Source organism: Miniopterus natalensis, chromosome 3 (assembly GCF_054644295.1).
Source record: "Miniopterus natalensis isolate mMinNat1 chromosome 3, mMinNat1.hap1, whole genome shotgun sequence".
NCBI classification, from domain to species: Eukaryota; Metazoa; Chordata; class Mammalia; order Chiroptera; family Miniopteridae; genus Miniopterus; species Miniopterus natalensis.
Window position 1 is genome coordinate 12,125,062 of NC_142083.1, and position 15,179 is coordinate 12,140,240.

The 15,179-nt window shown below is 41.7% G+C and overlaps 1 protein-coding gene and 1 long non-coding RNA gene across 3 annotated transcripts in view; one reads left to right on the forward strand and one right to left on the reverse strand.

Moving 5' to 3' along the window:
• CDH6 (cadherin 6) overlaps positions 1–15,179 on the reverse strand; it is a 117,635-nt gene that overhangs the window by 21,026 nt on the left and 81,430 nt on the right. For both annotated transcript variants that reach the window (XM_087815332.1, XM_087815331.1), the window contains exon 3: positions 3,021–3,315. In XM_087815332.1, coding sequence (XP_087671458.1) covers positions 3,021–3,315 — 295 coding nt within the window. The remainder of the gene's footprint in view (positions 1–3,020; positions 3,316–15,179) is intronic.
• LOC148093436 (uncharacterized) lies at positions 162–12,018 on the forward strand. Its single transcript, XR_015714247.1, has 3 exons — positions 162–325; positions 1,220–1,303; positions 11,959–12,018. It is a non-coding gene; the product is annotated as an uncharacterized LOC148093436 (long non-coding RNA).

Consider the following 15,179-nt stretch of genomic DNA (forward strand, 5'->3'; position numbering starts at 1 on the left):
GGGGTTGATTGGATTCTGGCTGTGGCACTGCTTTTAAGCTATCCAGGCCCTAGGTGATCTGAATCTTGCATTACTTTGTCCACAGGGATTAGTTTGGGGAATGTGCAATCAGGGGGCCGCTCATGATTTTGCGGGAAATTCTGTGTCATAGGTGCTCTTTCTCCTGGACTGTAATATGCTGAAGAGGAGCCTGCAAATGCAGAAGCTATTTAGTGACCTTAGAGGTGGCAGCCTGAGGACAAAGCTGATTGGACAGAAAATTAAGGAGAAATAGCTAGAACCCCAATCTAACCACGTCTAAAGCCCACTTCATTTCTGGACTTAGGTAATGTGACCAGTAAGTTCTTCTATCTTTTAAACTAGTTTGAATTGGGTTTTCTGTTAGTTAAAAGCATCCTAAGTGACAAATCTACCTGATAATTCTAAGAGATTGAAAGGTCTTGAACCTTAAAAGAGGTAGTTTTGGATTAAATAAAGAATTAATTGAAACAGCAGATACACATCTGAAACCTGTAATACCAAAAAATGATAGTAATTAAATGTACAAAGAAAGCAATGATGTTTTAGATCAGCCCTCTTATTTTAGGGAACCAGTAACTTAATAACCTTCGAAGTATCCTTAACCTCCATAAAATTCCATACAAATTTATAGATAAATGCTTGCATGTATGTTTCACTAAAGTTCCATAGATTTTTATCTGATTCTCAAAGGGGTGTGTGACTTCCAAAATAGCTAAGACCTTCTGATTAAGGTCATTTTGTGGCTGACTTTTGTTATCCACAGTAGATAAATAGTAAGGATACTACCGAGGTTCTCCTGTCTCTGAACAGGGCAGGGAAGTTACATTTAGGGGATACTACAATTTTCACATCGCTTGTGTAATATTTAACCAATTCGTGTATTGAACACATGCATTGTACTATTTAAGGCTGGGTGCTCTGGATGCAGCATGTTGGTGGATAAAGCGCACATCATTTTAATTTAGTGAGGGACTTGGGGAGAACATCACTACCTTAGAGTGAGAGCTAATAGTGGAAGTCAGCAAACATGTTCTTATTTGACCTCAATATAAAATATAATAGCTTTTAGAACGTGACTGTCTGGACGTTTTGAACATCTGTTAGTTGTCAGATATTGTCCTGGGGACTGTGCACTTCTTTTCTCTTTTTGTCTTCGTGATCAACCTTAGAAGGTGACATTTGTTATTATTTTTTAAAGATACAGAACTGGAGGATCAGAGAAATCAAGCCATTCACCCAACGCCACACTGCTGCCTAATGGTAGAGAAAACTTCCAACTCAGGTCTGTTTGACACCAAAGTTTATTTTTACCACCCTGCCGTTGTTTCTTTATGCAGTTTCTTTCAGATGCCTTTAGATATCAGAGTAATGACATGTTAATTTTTGATAATGATGAATGTCAAGCTAGCCATGCCTGTGCAAATTAGGAAAAGCCCTCCGTTTCTCAAAACATGTTTCTGTCGGCTACCCCCAAATATTTGTATTACATGTTTAATTCTATAACCGCTTCAAACAAAACAGAAACAGACTCATAGATAGAGAACAGACTGACAGCTGTCAGAGGGGCGGGGCTGGGGGCTGGGTGAACGAGGTGAAGGGGTTAAGTAAAAAAACCCTAAAACTTCGTAGACAGGCAACAATGTGGTGAGGACCAGGGGAAAAGGGGGGTGGGGGAGGCAGAAGAGGGAAAAGGGAGGTTAGATGGCGATGGAAGGAGGCTTGACTTGGGTGGTGAGCACACAGGACAGTATACAATAGATGTGTAATAGAATTGTCCTCCTGAAACCTATGTAATTTTATTACCCAATGTCACCCCAATAAATTCAATTAAAAATGATCTCTCTGTGAAAAGAAAGTCAATGGCACCCCTAAGAATTGTGCAGTGACCACTTGCACATTTGGTTACATTTGTCCTGGGTGGTGCTGACGACAAGACTGTCCTTTATTAATTCCTCCTGCTTTTTACCACCTAGTGGAAAAATATCATTCCTAACACATCTTCCTCTTACAAAAATTCTAATCCTCCTCTTTGCGTGATTTTTTTCAAACAAAACAAAGTGGCTTCAAGTAATGAGATGAGCAACTTCTTTGTGAGAAAAATGTCGATGTTTTACAGTCATTTCCATGGATTAAATATTTTCAAAGTCTTGGGACTGTGAACTGAAACGGCTCTGATAGATGACTCGGAATTACAGAAACATTTTTATTATGTAATTCGGCCCTTTTGAATTTGACACTGAGTGAAAATTAAAATAACCCTTACACAAATAGTTCAATATTTATCATTGTCTCCCATGAAGTACATTGATGTGGCCAAGAGTGGTGTCAGCAGGACTCTTTTCCTTAGTTGAAATTCTGTTTCCCTTCTCCCAGTCTAAGCAAGTTAAAAGCGCACATGTGAACTTTAAAATTGGGAGAATTGTGCACAAAATATTAATGTCATGAAAGTCTCTTAATTTCCATCAACCAGTACCGGATATATCCCCTAGACATCCTCTGCATATTTTTTATGAATTGAAAGTAGTTTCTTTGAGTCTCTTCTCCAAATATACAGTTACTTAAAGCAACAGTCGTTACTCTTTAGCCTGGACTGCAGAGCCAGGCTTTTGTCTCCCACGGGGAGAGTCTCCCTGGGGCCTAGGCCGCTGTGGAGAGGGGTGGAGAGGGCGTCGCTTTCCAGCGCAGGAAGCCACGGGAACCCGGGCGGGGAGGAGGGTCGGCGAGGCGGCCTCTCCTTTCCCTACTCTCCTTCTGCCACTTTCCATACCCTCGAAGGTCGTTAGTCAGTGCAGCTTTCTTTAGAATAATAATAAAGTGAGGCTAGCATAGGATTAGGAAACACAGGGTTACTTACAAAAGGATATCGATTGTTTGGACCCCGACACGTTTAGAAGGCGGCATCTCTATTTACCCCGCTCAGCACACTTCACTCCCAGGTTCTACGCTTAGCTGACCAGCCAGAGGAGGGTCCCCGCGCTGCTGGGTCACAGCTCACTCACCGACGTCAGACATTTCGGGAACGGTGGCCGTGTAGACCTCCTTGGTGAATATCGGCTCATTGTCGTTGATGTCGTGGATCTTGATGACGAATTCAGACTCAGGCTCCACGGGTTTCCCCGTCTTTCTGTTGACAGCTTGAGCCCTAAGGATGTAAACGGGCTTTTCTTCCCTGTCCAGCCGTCTGGTGGCCTGTATATCCCCTGTGTTTTCATTGATAATGAAGAGATCTCCCGCTCCATCTCCTGAAAGGATGTACTTCAGTGACCCATCACCTTTATCCTGGTCCGAATGTAACTAGTGTAGGGAAAAGAAATTAGAGAAAGCAAACGTCAACCACGTGATCCTGAACGGTCTGTCTGTACAATGTCTGCTTTCACTGAACCCTCTCCAAGGGATGCAGCACTTAAATCCCCCAGAGTAAGTACCATTCATTTATGAACATGTTGCCTTATAATCATAGAAATTTCCAGAACTGAGACAGAGCTTGGGGGAAATTTAGTAATCCTCATTTTGAAGAAAGGGAAACTAAAAAAGTAATCCCAAGATGCCCAAGGACATAGACTGGCTGGAATGAAACTGTTTTTACTGCAGCTTTTAGATTCTACTAATACACTCTCCTCCTCACTGCTAGCTACACAGACCCGTTAGAGAAGGAATATATTACTGGGAAAAGGATTTCGGTTTTTGAATCAGAGAGACCAGGGTACATCCTGCCTCTTGCTTTACTGAATTTAGGGGAGCTAGTAAACCTCTTTGAGTCTAATATGATGGAGATTATAATCGATTTTTTTCAATAGATATGAAACTTAGTGTATTTATTTATGAATCGATGAATGCAATTCAACTCGAAGCACTGGAAAAACATCTTTAGTGCCGCTATGGACATTGCCTTAAAAATCCCCTGACTAGATAGTTTACAAGGCCACTCGGAATAAGGACATTTACCACTTGGATTTTAGTTTACTGTGGGAAAGGACCTTCTAAAAAGTAGAGCCAGCCTAGAATTGCATCATGTGCCTTAGGAAGTAAGGGGGTCCTGCTCCTGAAGGTAATCAAGCAGGGGCTCTAATGTGATTAACAGTCAGGGCAATGGGTCTGGGTAAAGGGTTGAGTTTAATGAATGTGAAGATACCTTTGAAGTGGGAGAGGATGATTGTAACTTAGAAAGTAGCCTATGTTCCCTGTCCCGAAGGTTATTTCCAAAGAGTTGACTTCCTGTTACTTCCCATGTTCCCCTTTTCCCACTTCAGCAAGTTCAGGCAGCATCTCATAGGCCTTCAGTACCTCATAGGCCTTCAGTATCTCATAGGCCTTCAGCACCTCATAGGCCTTCAGCACCTCATAGGCCTTCAGTACCTCATAGGCCTTCAGTACCTCATAGGCCTTCAGTACCTCATAGGCCTTCAGTACCTCATAGGCCTTCAGTACCTCATAGGCCTTCAGTACCTCATAGGCCTTCAGTACCTCATAGGCCTTCAGTACCTCATAGGCCTTCAGCATCTCATAGGCCTTCAGTACCTCATAGGCCTTCAGTATCTCATAGGCCTTCAGCATCTCATAGGCCTTCTAATCTAACCCTACTTACAAATTTTCAAAATGTGCTCTTTATTGAGAACTGGCTTCAAATCCCAGTTATAAATATCAGCTGCATACAGACAAATCAGTTTCAGCAGGAAGGCTGCTAATCTCCACCTTATTTCAGCTGGATCTAAACACAATATAGGCCATGTTACAACAGTTATGGCAACAATAGCAACAGGTAAAGTAACTCTGTGGCCTCCTGGTTAGTACTGGATGGAATGCTCAGAGTAGTGTCTAGAAACAAATTTAAACTTAGAAGTTCAGGGCAATAGAGGGATTCTAAAAATAATGTAACCCCACATTTCTAAAAGTGTATCACACGGAAAATCATTTATACAAAATGCTGATGCAAAAGGGTTTTGTGGTTGAATATGTTTGGGAAATCCCTCATATTCTGCCCCTTTCTTGGAGTCGTCCATCACCCGTTCACATATGAAAGACTGTGAATGCCTACAGTTCAAACTTGTTCTTGACTTTATTTAACCTAGCTTTCCTGAGCTCTCTTATGTAAAGAATCCTTTTTGAGTGTAATCCACATTGATATTCCCCATAACAGTTTTCCAAGAAGCACAGTTTGGTAAATAGGGGCTAATTGAATCCATCATCTCAGAGTCAAGAAAACTGAAGTTCCATTTTATGTAGTCTTTCCCAAATCACACAGCTCCTGTGAATGTGTCAGAAGTATAGAATTTGAGTGCATAAAGAGGCCTTATGGATTATTGGGTGCAACCCCCTGGTTTTTAGAGATGGGAAACTGTGTCCAATGCCACACAACTAATGCCGGTTAATAGCAGGGTTTGGGGAAGAGAATATTATTCATACAATTAGTAGCCTTGAAAGCAATTTGACAGACATAATGGAAGATAAATGCAAACGGGGCGGAAATTTCTTAGAAGTGAGACAAACGCAGTAAGAAATGTAAAACAGGAGTACTCTGTGATTTGTGTAACGTGATATGCTAAGAAAACGTTGAAACCGTGATTACACAGAAAGAGCCACTGGGGAAAGTTTAACTCTCCACCATCAAATTCTAATGACTGAAGAGAGCTCTTAAAAAGCTATTTCATTAACTCATGAGAAACGAAGCCAACATCACTGCCCATTGGGTCCTGGCTGCAGGGCAGTCATGGTTAGCATCCTGGCACAGCGCAGGGGCCCTGCAGCCCCAGCCCTAACCATAGGTTGTGGTCATTCTATTTCCTCCCCAAATAGAGGATGTCAGCTCAGGCAATTAACCTCCGGGTGCCAGGTTCCTTATCAGTAAAATGAGGAAGATAAGAGCTACAGGACAAGGCTGACTTGAGGATCCAATTAGAGCCTGTATATAAATACTAGTCACTACGTAAATGCGATAAAAGCACGTATGTGTTTTATAAATTGCAAAGCTCCTTCCAAATTTAAGAGATCATTACTATTTTTACCTCTTAGTTCATAACAAGCATGGTTTTGCTGTTATTTTGACTTTGAGAACCTTGTTGTGAGGACTTTGAGAACCCAATTTTGCAAACACACGGTATCTCTAAGGTGAAATGTGTTCTCAGAAGCCAGTATTCTACCAGGTGGCAACTGCCGCTTTCCCGCGTGATTTATTATAGCCTGCGTTCCCCTAGATCATGGGCGCCCCGGGCCCGTTCTTTCATCACTCTCAGTTGTAATTGTTGCACACTTAGTGGGTGAATACCACATCTGGTTGTGAGATTTATTCAGGTAAAAGTAATCAGAAACTTATTTTTAGCTGTCAGGAGAGACCATTCCGATGACTTATAGAACAAGCACCCGAGACGAGATGGAAGGGCAGCCGAGACACCAGCTAAGAGGGTGCACAGGGATTGCTCTGCCGATTTCGATTCTGATTTATCAATATTTGAAAAGCAGTGAGAAAATGCACCTTTTCACTCAGGTGGTGTATGTAATACCACAGTTCCGCGTGCAGGGCGTGTGTGGTGGAGGGCGTGGCACCAGGAACCTCAGAAGCTTTCTGTAATTTTCCCCACTCTCCTCCCCTCCCTTGAACTCCCCCAGGCCGGCTCTTTGCTCTCTTCTTGGGGAAAAGAGGAAACATAAGACATCAGTGCTGGTGAAAGGGGTGATGACACGCAGACATTAGGGGTTTATTGAGCACTTAGATTTTAATTGGATTTTTTCTTTTGTGATGTCATTCATCACGGCCACTGTAAAGGCAGAAGTTAAACAACAACAAATAAAAGGTTGTAGGCTGCCGGAGGCATGTTCTTACTAATTTCAGTTTAATGCGGCTGTTCCATTAAGTTTAATCATCTGGTTCACTTTTAGCAATTCACCATCAAGTAAAAATTACCCGCTTCCCCCCAGAAAGTCACATCTCATCTGACACTGGCGGGACTTTTACTCCTATACCTATGGCATCTGGTAGTAGGAGCTCTTGGTCTGTTTTTCTGTCGATTTATTATTATTATTTTTTAAGTGCAGCAAATAAATAAATAAATAAATAAATAAATAAATAAATAAATAAATGGATTTGGGTTGTGGACGTGGCCCCACGGAGAGTGTTAGCAAAGCAAATCTTAATGTCCTCCATCTCCCTTTCTCACTTGATTTTAGGATAACTCTGTGTATCAGGAATATGTGTTCCTAAAGTTGCCAGATAATTTAGCAATTATTACCAAACATGGTCCAATCTGAGCAATCTGAGGGAGGAATACAAGTTGTTGTCTCAGATCTATATATTTTTAAAATAATCAATTAAACCTCAATACAATAACGTCACTTGTATTTGCTGAAAAGAGCAGAGAAGTTGTAGGTACATTGAGTACACTGCCCATTATAATTACACTAGGCACTGGCACAGCAGTCACCTGTTAAGGGTGCAGAAGCTGCAAGATTTTACTGAACCATATTTCAAGTAGCATCCTGTTGCAGAAAGTCATGGATAATGTATGGAAAATGCTCCATTTTATGGAAACATTGTCCCCTAATAAACATAATTTGACTCTCAACCAAGACCATTTAAAAACACTTATTGTCTTGAAGAGCTACATAAGGCAACAAATAAAAAACAATACCTGTCTTCTGCAAACTTGCAATTTAGGCTTGTAAATAATCATATGTAAGAGATACAGAATATAAGCAGAAATTAGACAGTTGAGTGCTTTGAGTATTAGGAATAAAAAGGTAAATGAAAAGATGGAGATCAGCAGCACAGGAACTTGTAAGCTGGACAAGGTGGAGTCGGGAATGTGTTAGGTCTTCGATGGTTTAGGAAGAGTTCTTGGGGAAGTTTAGATTTACTAATGGGAGAAAAGTGACTTAGCAGCCAGATGAGTGCATGGCACGGTTTCAAGGCTCAGTGTGCGAGAAAGTCAGAGGAAGCCTTGAGTGGATAGGAGCCTGGGGTAACGAAAGCAATAATGTCAGCTAAAATAGAAACACTCTTTCCCTTGAGTTGCAGGATCCCATGTTTTCTCACACTGCACTCAGATGTGCAAGGCAAGATGCAGCTTCCTTATTTTTCAAATGAGCTTATCCCTCAAGCCCGAATCCTATTGAATATTAGGAACTCTATATTAGGTTGAATATCAAGTCAATAATTTAGTGCAATTCAATAAAGTCTGCCTGATTCAATGATTCCGTCTCTTCAGATAACTCTTTTAAATAAATCCTAGTTTTTCTGGTTTCAGCCGTCTCCCTTTGCTCCTGATCCAGTCCAAGATGACATCTGGGTGTCAGAAGAGAGAGCCACATGGCCTGAACCAGAGGGAAATTTGAGGCTTTGAGAACCAAGGGTAGTCCTTGTACCTGCCCTCTGGCCTGCTGATCTCTAGACAGTATCTCTCGTCTATTACTTTCCTCAGTGGTGTCTGTGGTTTTGTCAGGTGGAATCACGACCTCAGCTCCTGAAGGTCCAAGGTGACCAGCTCTATCCTGCCTCCCCCATAGCCGTCACATAGGCCCTGGTGTCTGGCTGTGACTCCTCCACTGTCCTTGGCATGTAGGGTTGTAGCTACAGAGTCGCTTTGTCCTTGGTAGGTACCATCTATAGGACCATGCGCCTCTTTTCTGCCCTGGAGAAACTTTGGAAGGCTGCTGGGAGCTCAAGTGGGCTTCTCCTTGCTGCATGATTGCCAGAGGGAAAAGGGAAAACCATTCTGCTTTCACCTTTACCCACGAACTTGCCCCTGCTCCCTGGCCCCCTTTAAGGACTTCAGGTAAACAGTCTCAGGGCAGTAAAAGTGACTTCAGATACACACAGGGCTGTGTGTGTGCACGTATTTAATAGGCAGAAATGTGAAATCGCTCCCTTGGCCTCAGGAATACCTGACCACGTGAGTTTTGGTGGGAGGAAGAGCCGATTCCCACTATAAAATCTGAGAACATAGATACCTGGGGTGGAAGCATGACCTGCAGCTCTGAGCCTGGCACCAGTCATTTTTGGGTGATCACGTGTATAAATGAGATGAGTGAGTTTTGTTGTAGTTGGCCAGGCCCATCTTTTGATACATTAAATGGGCTCTAAGAGAATCTGGACAATCTCTTTCTCTCTGGCAAAACCTAGGATTGGGCTATCTCTCTATCCTGGGTTGTTTTTTTTTTCTGTTCATACCATGTTGCCTCTTGTAATGACCTGGAAAAATGATTTTCTTCTATACAACTTAAATAATTCAGTAGATTTTATAACAATGGAAGTATTTTATCTTTAAAGTGTTCTTTTATATTAGTCACCATTTGAGAATTGGTCTTGCTGGGATTTGGGAAAATAATAATAGCAGGCATTTATTAAGCCCATAGTATGGGCTAGAAAATATGCTGAACTTATTACATAGGTTATACACCTTTTTTACTCATCATGAATCTCTTCCTATCCCCTCTAAACTAAAGCGAAGCTGAGGCAAGAGAAAAGTTAAGTAATTTCTCGGGATCATACAACCACCAGGAGCAGAATTTGAGTTCGGGCGTCTGACCCTACAGTCTAGTCTGTGAACCACAGCACAAGTATCTTCTCTGGATGTTTACGTTCAGCTCTGTGAACATTCGTTAAAGGCTCACTCTATTCCAGACAATATTTTAAGTGCCGAGCTTCAGAGATCTAATGCAGGATGTTTCAACCGCTATGCCACTGACAGTTTGGGCTGGGAAACTCTTCGTAGTGGTACCTGTCCTATTTATCAGCATCCTTGACCCTACCCACTAGATACCCATAGCGCCTTTCAAGTTGCGATAACCGAGAAGGTCTCCATACATTGCCCAATGTCCTCTGGGGGACACATTGCCTCCACTGAGAACCACTGATGGCATTCTCTATCATCATCTATCATCTTTCTCTCCTCCCATCTTTTTTCTCATTATGTACATTATAACTTTTAAAATTTATTCAAATTATACCATAAAGGGCTCTGCCTTTGCAGAGATAACACATGACCCCACTCAATTCCATCTTTCTCCTTTTGTTAGATTTAATAACCACCGAAAAAGACCTTGTGTTATGTGGAGGAGAATTTTTGACAAAGTGCTAAAAGTGAAAAAAAATTTCCATCTAAACACAGGAGAAATTTATTAATTTCCTTGACATTTATACTTTATACTCAATACCTTGAATTTAATGTCCAAAGCACCAAAGTAACTATTAAATGAACAAAACTTTCGTGCTCTAGTAGTTGCGGTAGGCAGAATAATCACTCCCAGAGAGGGCCCAGCGCTACCTCCCAGAGCCAGGGACTGTGTTACCTTATATGGCAAAAAGGCCTTTACAGGTGTGATTAAAATAAAGATCTCGAGGTTGAGAGATTATCCTGGATTATCCAGGTGAGCCCGGTAGAATCACCAGCGTCCTTATAAGGGAAGGTAGGGAGTCAGAGAAGGAAATGTGCAAGGAGCAGAGAGATTGATTTGAAGGTGTTACGGTGCTGGCTTTGAAGACAGAGGAAGGACCCATGAACCAAGGAATGCAGGTGCCTCTAGAAGCTCAAAAAGGCAAGGAAAGGGATCCTCCCCAGAGCCTCCAGAAGGACGCTTTGCCGACAACTTGGTTTGAGCCCGGTGAAACCCATTTTAGATTTTTGACTTCCAGAAGTGCAAGATCATACACTTGTACTGTTGTAAGCCACTAAGTTTGTGTAACCTGCTACAGCAGAAATAGAAAACTAAGACAGTAGTTCCCTATCTTTGGGATCCAAGGTGAACTGAAAGTGTATGTGTTCCTTCAAGAATCCCAGTGACGAGGGAAGAAAACTAACCTTCGCTGACACTATGTGCCAGGTATTGCCTAAGTGCCTCGTGTGTTACATCGACTAAGTCTCACAACAGCTCCAGGAGATAAGCACCACTTTCTCCATTTGTTTCAGAGAACCTGAGGTCAGGGAGATTAAGTAACTTACCCAAAGTTAAGGGCAGAGCCAGGAAGGATACCAAGATCTGCCTGACAACACTTCCTAGGATGATTTCAAAAGTGTCTGGATTCATTGTATTTATTAGGCCCCAGGCTAAGTTATTTGTAAATTGTATTGGCACAAATGATACAAACTGTAATAGATGTTATTGTTCATTCTGGATTTATCAATTAAACAAATGCCTTTTGGCTTATGCACTGCGTGAAGTTGCTTCCCCAAAAAGGCATTGTTTACTGCCTTGTGCTTGGCTCTGGAAGTCCAAGGTCTTCCGCACACTAAGGCATTCGTCTCAGCTCTTGCTTAGTCTAACATTTTCATTTTCAAAATGCCAGTGGTAAATCAAGTGGAGAACCAGATACCCAGTCAAAAATTGATTTAGCAAGGCCTGTAACTCGCCAGTTTTAATCCTGCTTTTTCGCCTTATAGCATTATCTCTTCAGTAATTGACAAATCTAAGGACACACACACACACACACACTCACACACTCCCCCTGCCCCTCTCTCTTTCTCTCCCTCTCTCCCTCTCTCCCTCTATCTCTGACACTACACTTTGGAAGAAAATATTAACAGATAAATGCAGACATTTAAGACACAGGAATCAAACAGCAGACATTTTAAAAATTACATTTCTCCCTAGCTAATAGACTTTTCCTCAAATATGTTTTTCTTCAAAGGTAAAAATCATATTGGATATAATAATCTTATGTTGACTCTTACTTGGGATTTAAAAAGTTAAAGCCATATCTTTATAAAACATGTAGTTTACTGGAGGGAGAGACTATTTCTTATTCAAATGCATAACTCTCGAGCATCCCGTATGTGCTCGGGAAATGATGATTAAATTGAATTCTGTAACCTACTCATACAGTCAAGGAAATAATGGTGAGCAATTCTAGGAGAGAAGATTATGAGCTCATTTATTAGTTTTTCTTGCTTGGGAACCAGCTTATAAATTCTTAAATGATTTGAACAACTCTTCTTTTTTTGCTTTAAGGGAACTAACTGTGAAACAGTCCGTGAAGAGAAATGTGTGTGTCCCAACGGCTACTCTGGGTAAGTCCTCGCAGTCATGTGAGAGCCATGAACTTGAGCGCTCCAGCTCCTGAGCATTTATGCTATTACTTCATGTGCCCACCCTGTCTGAAATACTCTCTGCGACTTTAATATCTTAATAATGTGGTGTCAGGGAAGAGCATCAGACGTAACCACACCAGAAAACCTGGACTCCAGCCCCCAGCCCTGGCCCTGCTGGCGATGCTCTGCGGTCTCCTAACCCCTCTGGACTCTGTTTCCTCAAGTGGGGGGCCCTCCTGTGAATCACTGGAGGAAGGCTCTTCCCTGTGAGAGCACATCCTAAACGGTAGTGCCTGAAAGAATGGGAGATAATATTATCACAGCTCCTGATCTCATGACAAACTTTCTGCCATGAAACTCTAAAAACAATCCGTGCTGCCTCTTGCCTGCCAGGGGATGGCTTCCCTTGTGCTGTGTTTTCTGCTCCGTCCCCTTTAGAAGTAGCTGATGGTTTGCTCCTGAGTGCCGCCTTGTCATTGTGAAGCTTAAGTCAGTGATGTGTAGACAGTTGTAAAGGAAATAAAACTGAACAGAGGACTGCCACTCAAGTTTGCCCAGGTCGCCCTAGTTTTCCTGATTTAATTTTAAAACCAGATTTCCCTTTAAGAGGCAGGTGGGTTGGTAATCACCAGGATCATAGCTTTAACTCAGGGTAAATAGCTCCCCCTCTTACTCTTTTTTACATTGTACACATAGTTGGGAGGATGGGTGGAACACCGAACATACAAGTCGGATCAGAAAGTAATTTCTTATAATCTACTCTGCCTTCCTTGATTTTTATTTTTTAAATTTAAAAAAATCTTTTATTTGGAAATAATCTCAAACTTTGAGGAGATGCAAAAAAAATAAATGCTTTACTTGATTTCAAAAGGGGAAGCTGTCTTCCTGGCGGGTATTTACCCTCATTGGGAAAAAAAAAATGAAGCTCTAAGCTACAGATTAAGTAAGGGAATGAGCCAGATTCTTATGCTTTCCAATTTATGAAAAGATAACAATAAAAGCACGCTGAGGTTCTGCATGACTGTATTTTGAAGCAGAATTTTCTTTGCATCTCCTCTTTCACATTTCCCTTCTGAATTGTACTTATAACGTAAATAGTAGAAAGAATTAAGATGAGATTACTCTCCAGAGATGATTATTTTTTCCTGTGAGAACTAAAAATATGTTGATTAGAAGACTGTATAGTTGGTAAAAAAAAGAATTAGTCATTATATTGAATTTTTCTCTCCCTGTATTATCACATTTGTCTTTATTGTTTATTTTGCTTTTGTGAATCATCACAATCAGCATTCTCAGGTCTTAAATTATTTCTCTTTTCCTGAGCACTTGAATTGTCTGCACTTGGTGTCTTCTTAGGAATTTGAAGAAAAAGAAACGTGTTTTCTCTTGGTTAACTCTGGCTCTTTCTCGTTTTGTTTCAAACTTTCTTCTACTGAGACCCTAAATAATGTCTGATTTTCATTTGTAAGAAGTCTTAAAGGAGCCAGCGTTTATGATGTGATATTATTTGCTATATATTTCCTTTTTATCTTACTTGTTAGCTCATGACACACAACTGTGTTGTCTTTAGTTTCTCTGGTTTGCACTAAGCAAGCCTGAGTTTTCTCCTATTGTATCATAAATACTTGTGTCACTTTGATGGGAAAATTTCAGAGGTAGTTTCCACGGGCAGACTTTCATAATAAATTTGGTTTATATGTTTACTGTCTAATCTATCCTTGAACTTTAAAGACTAGATTTTCAGTTGTCAGTTCAATGACGCAAAGCACCATCGGTGATACCCCCACCAAACCGCTCCCATCAACAAGGTGGGAGGCGGTTTTTAGGTAGCACAGCAGATTTTCATCTTTTGTGGTCACTGCAGCTTAATTAAGTACTATCTGACTGTTTCCAACGTGCAGAGTCTGTGCCGGGCGCCTTGGAGGATACCGAGATGAGCAAGATGTGCAGAGTTTACAAAGACACAAGTATTCAGAGGTATAAATTTAATATCTAAAGTACTAATATTACAAAAGAGCAGCGCTGGGATCCAATATAAAACACTACTCAATTACTGAAGGTCAGAATTCAACCTTAAACAAGAAATTCATTAGTTTGCTCTAAAAGGTGAAGTACTCAGGGTAATTAAACAATTAAATCAAGAGTAGTTTTCCCATAATAAAACTCTGATTCAATAATGTAAAGAGATTGTGATATTACTCCAACTTAATTATAATAATTCCAACCTAAGATATTAGTATCCCTGACGTACTATAGTCACTTTCTGAATTGCTGGGACACTTAACGTTTCTCAGGAATTTAAATAACATAAACTCCCAGTTGTGGTGCAAACGGATGTTTGAAAAGGAAATAACGATAAATAGCCTTAATAAGAGGATGGACGGGAGTCACACTGCCGATCGTCAAATAACGTGACTTGAGCGCGCCCTTTATTTTCGTTTGGTTGGATAATGAAGAAAACTCGGTATTTGTATGTGGACTTAGCCTTGCGAGTGGTGGAGCGTTGGTCGTATCTGCGGATGCCTCGGCCCCCAGCGCTCGGCTCCCCTGCAGGAGCATCGGCGGGGTGCGCTGGGCCCCTCGGCTCTTCCTTCCCTTCATTCTTTCGTGCTCTGCAGGCGCGGCCCCGCCTGTCCCGGTCCTCCCTCGGTCCCCTCCCAGGGCGCGCGACACGCTAGGCCCCGCTCTGCGCCCTTCCTGGGCGTTCACTTACTTAATCCAGCTGCGATAACTTTGTGGCTCCCCTCACTGAGCAGCGGAAGAAACGGGGGGCACAGGGAGGTTAAGTGACTGGCTCAGCATCCCCAGGTGGCCGCCGAGTGGCTGGGGCTCGACACGGGCAGGCTGCCTCTGCTATTAACGTGCCCCTCTCCGGCGAGTAATCGCTGAGTGAATGAGAAGCGTTTTCTCTCCAAAGCTATTCGAAAATGCCGCAGCTGAGATAACTTCTTCAATTGCCTTCTTAACTCCAATCTCTGTTCCCTCTAGTCAGCATTAAATCCCACATCCAGAGTGATATTTCAAGCTTTTTGTTACGCTTTTATTACTGCCCTCAGGTCTGCTGAATACACCAATGCACCTAAAATATTTATTCATATATTTCACACAGGTATACATTTTAATCTTTTAAGATGACTCTTT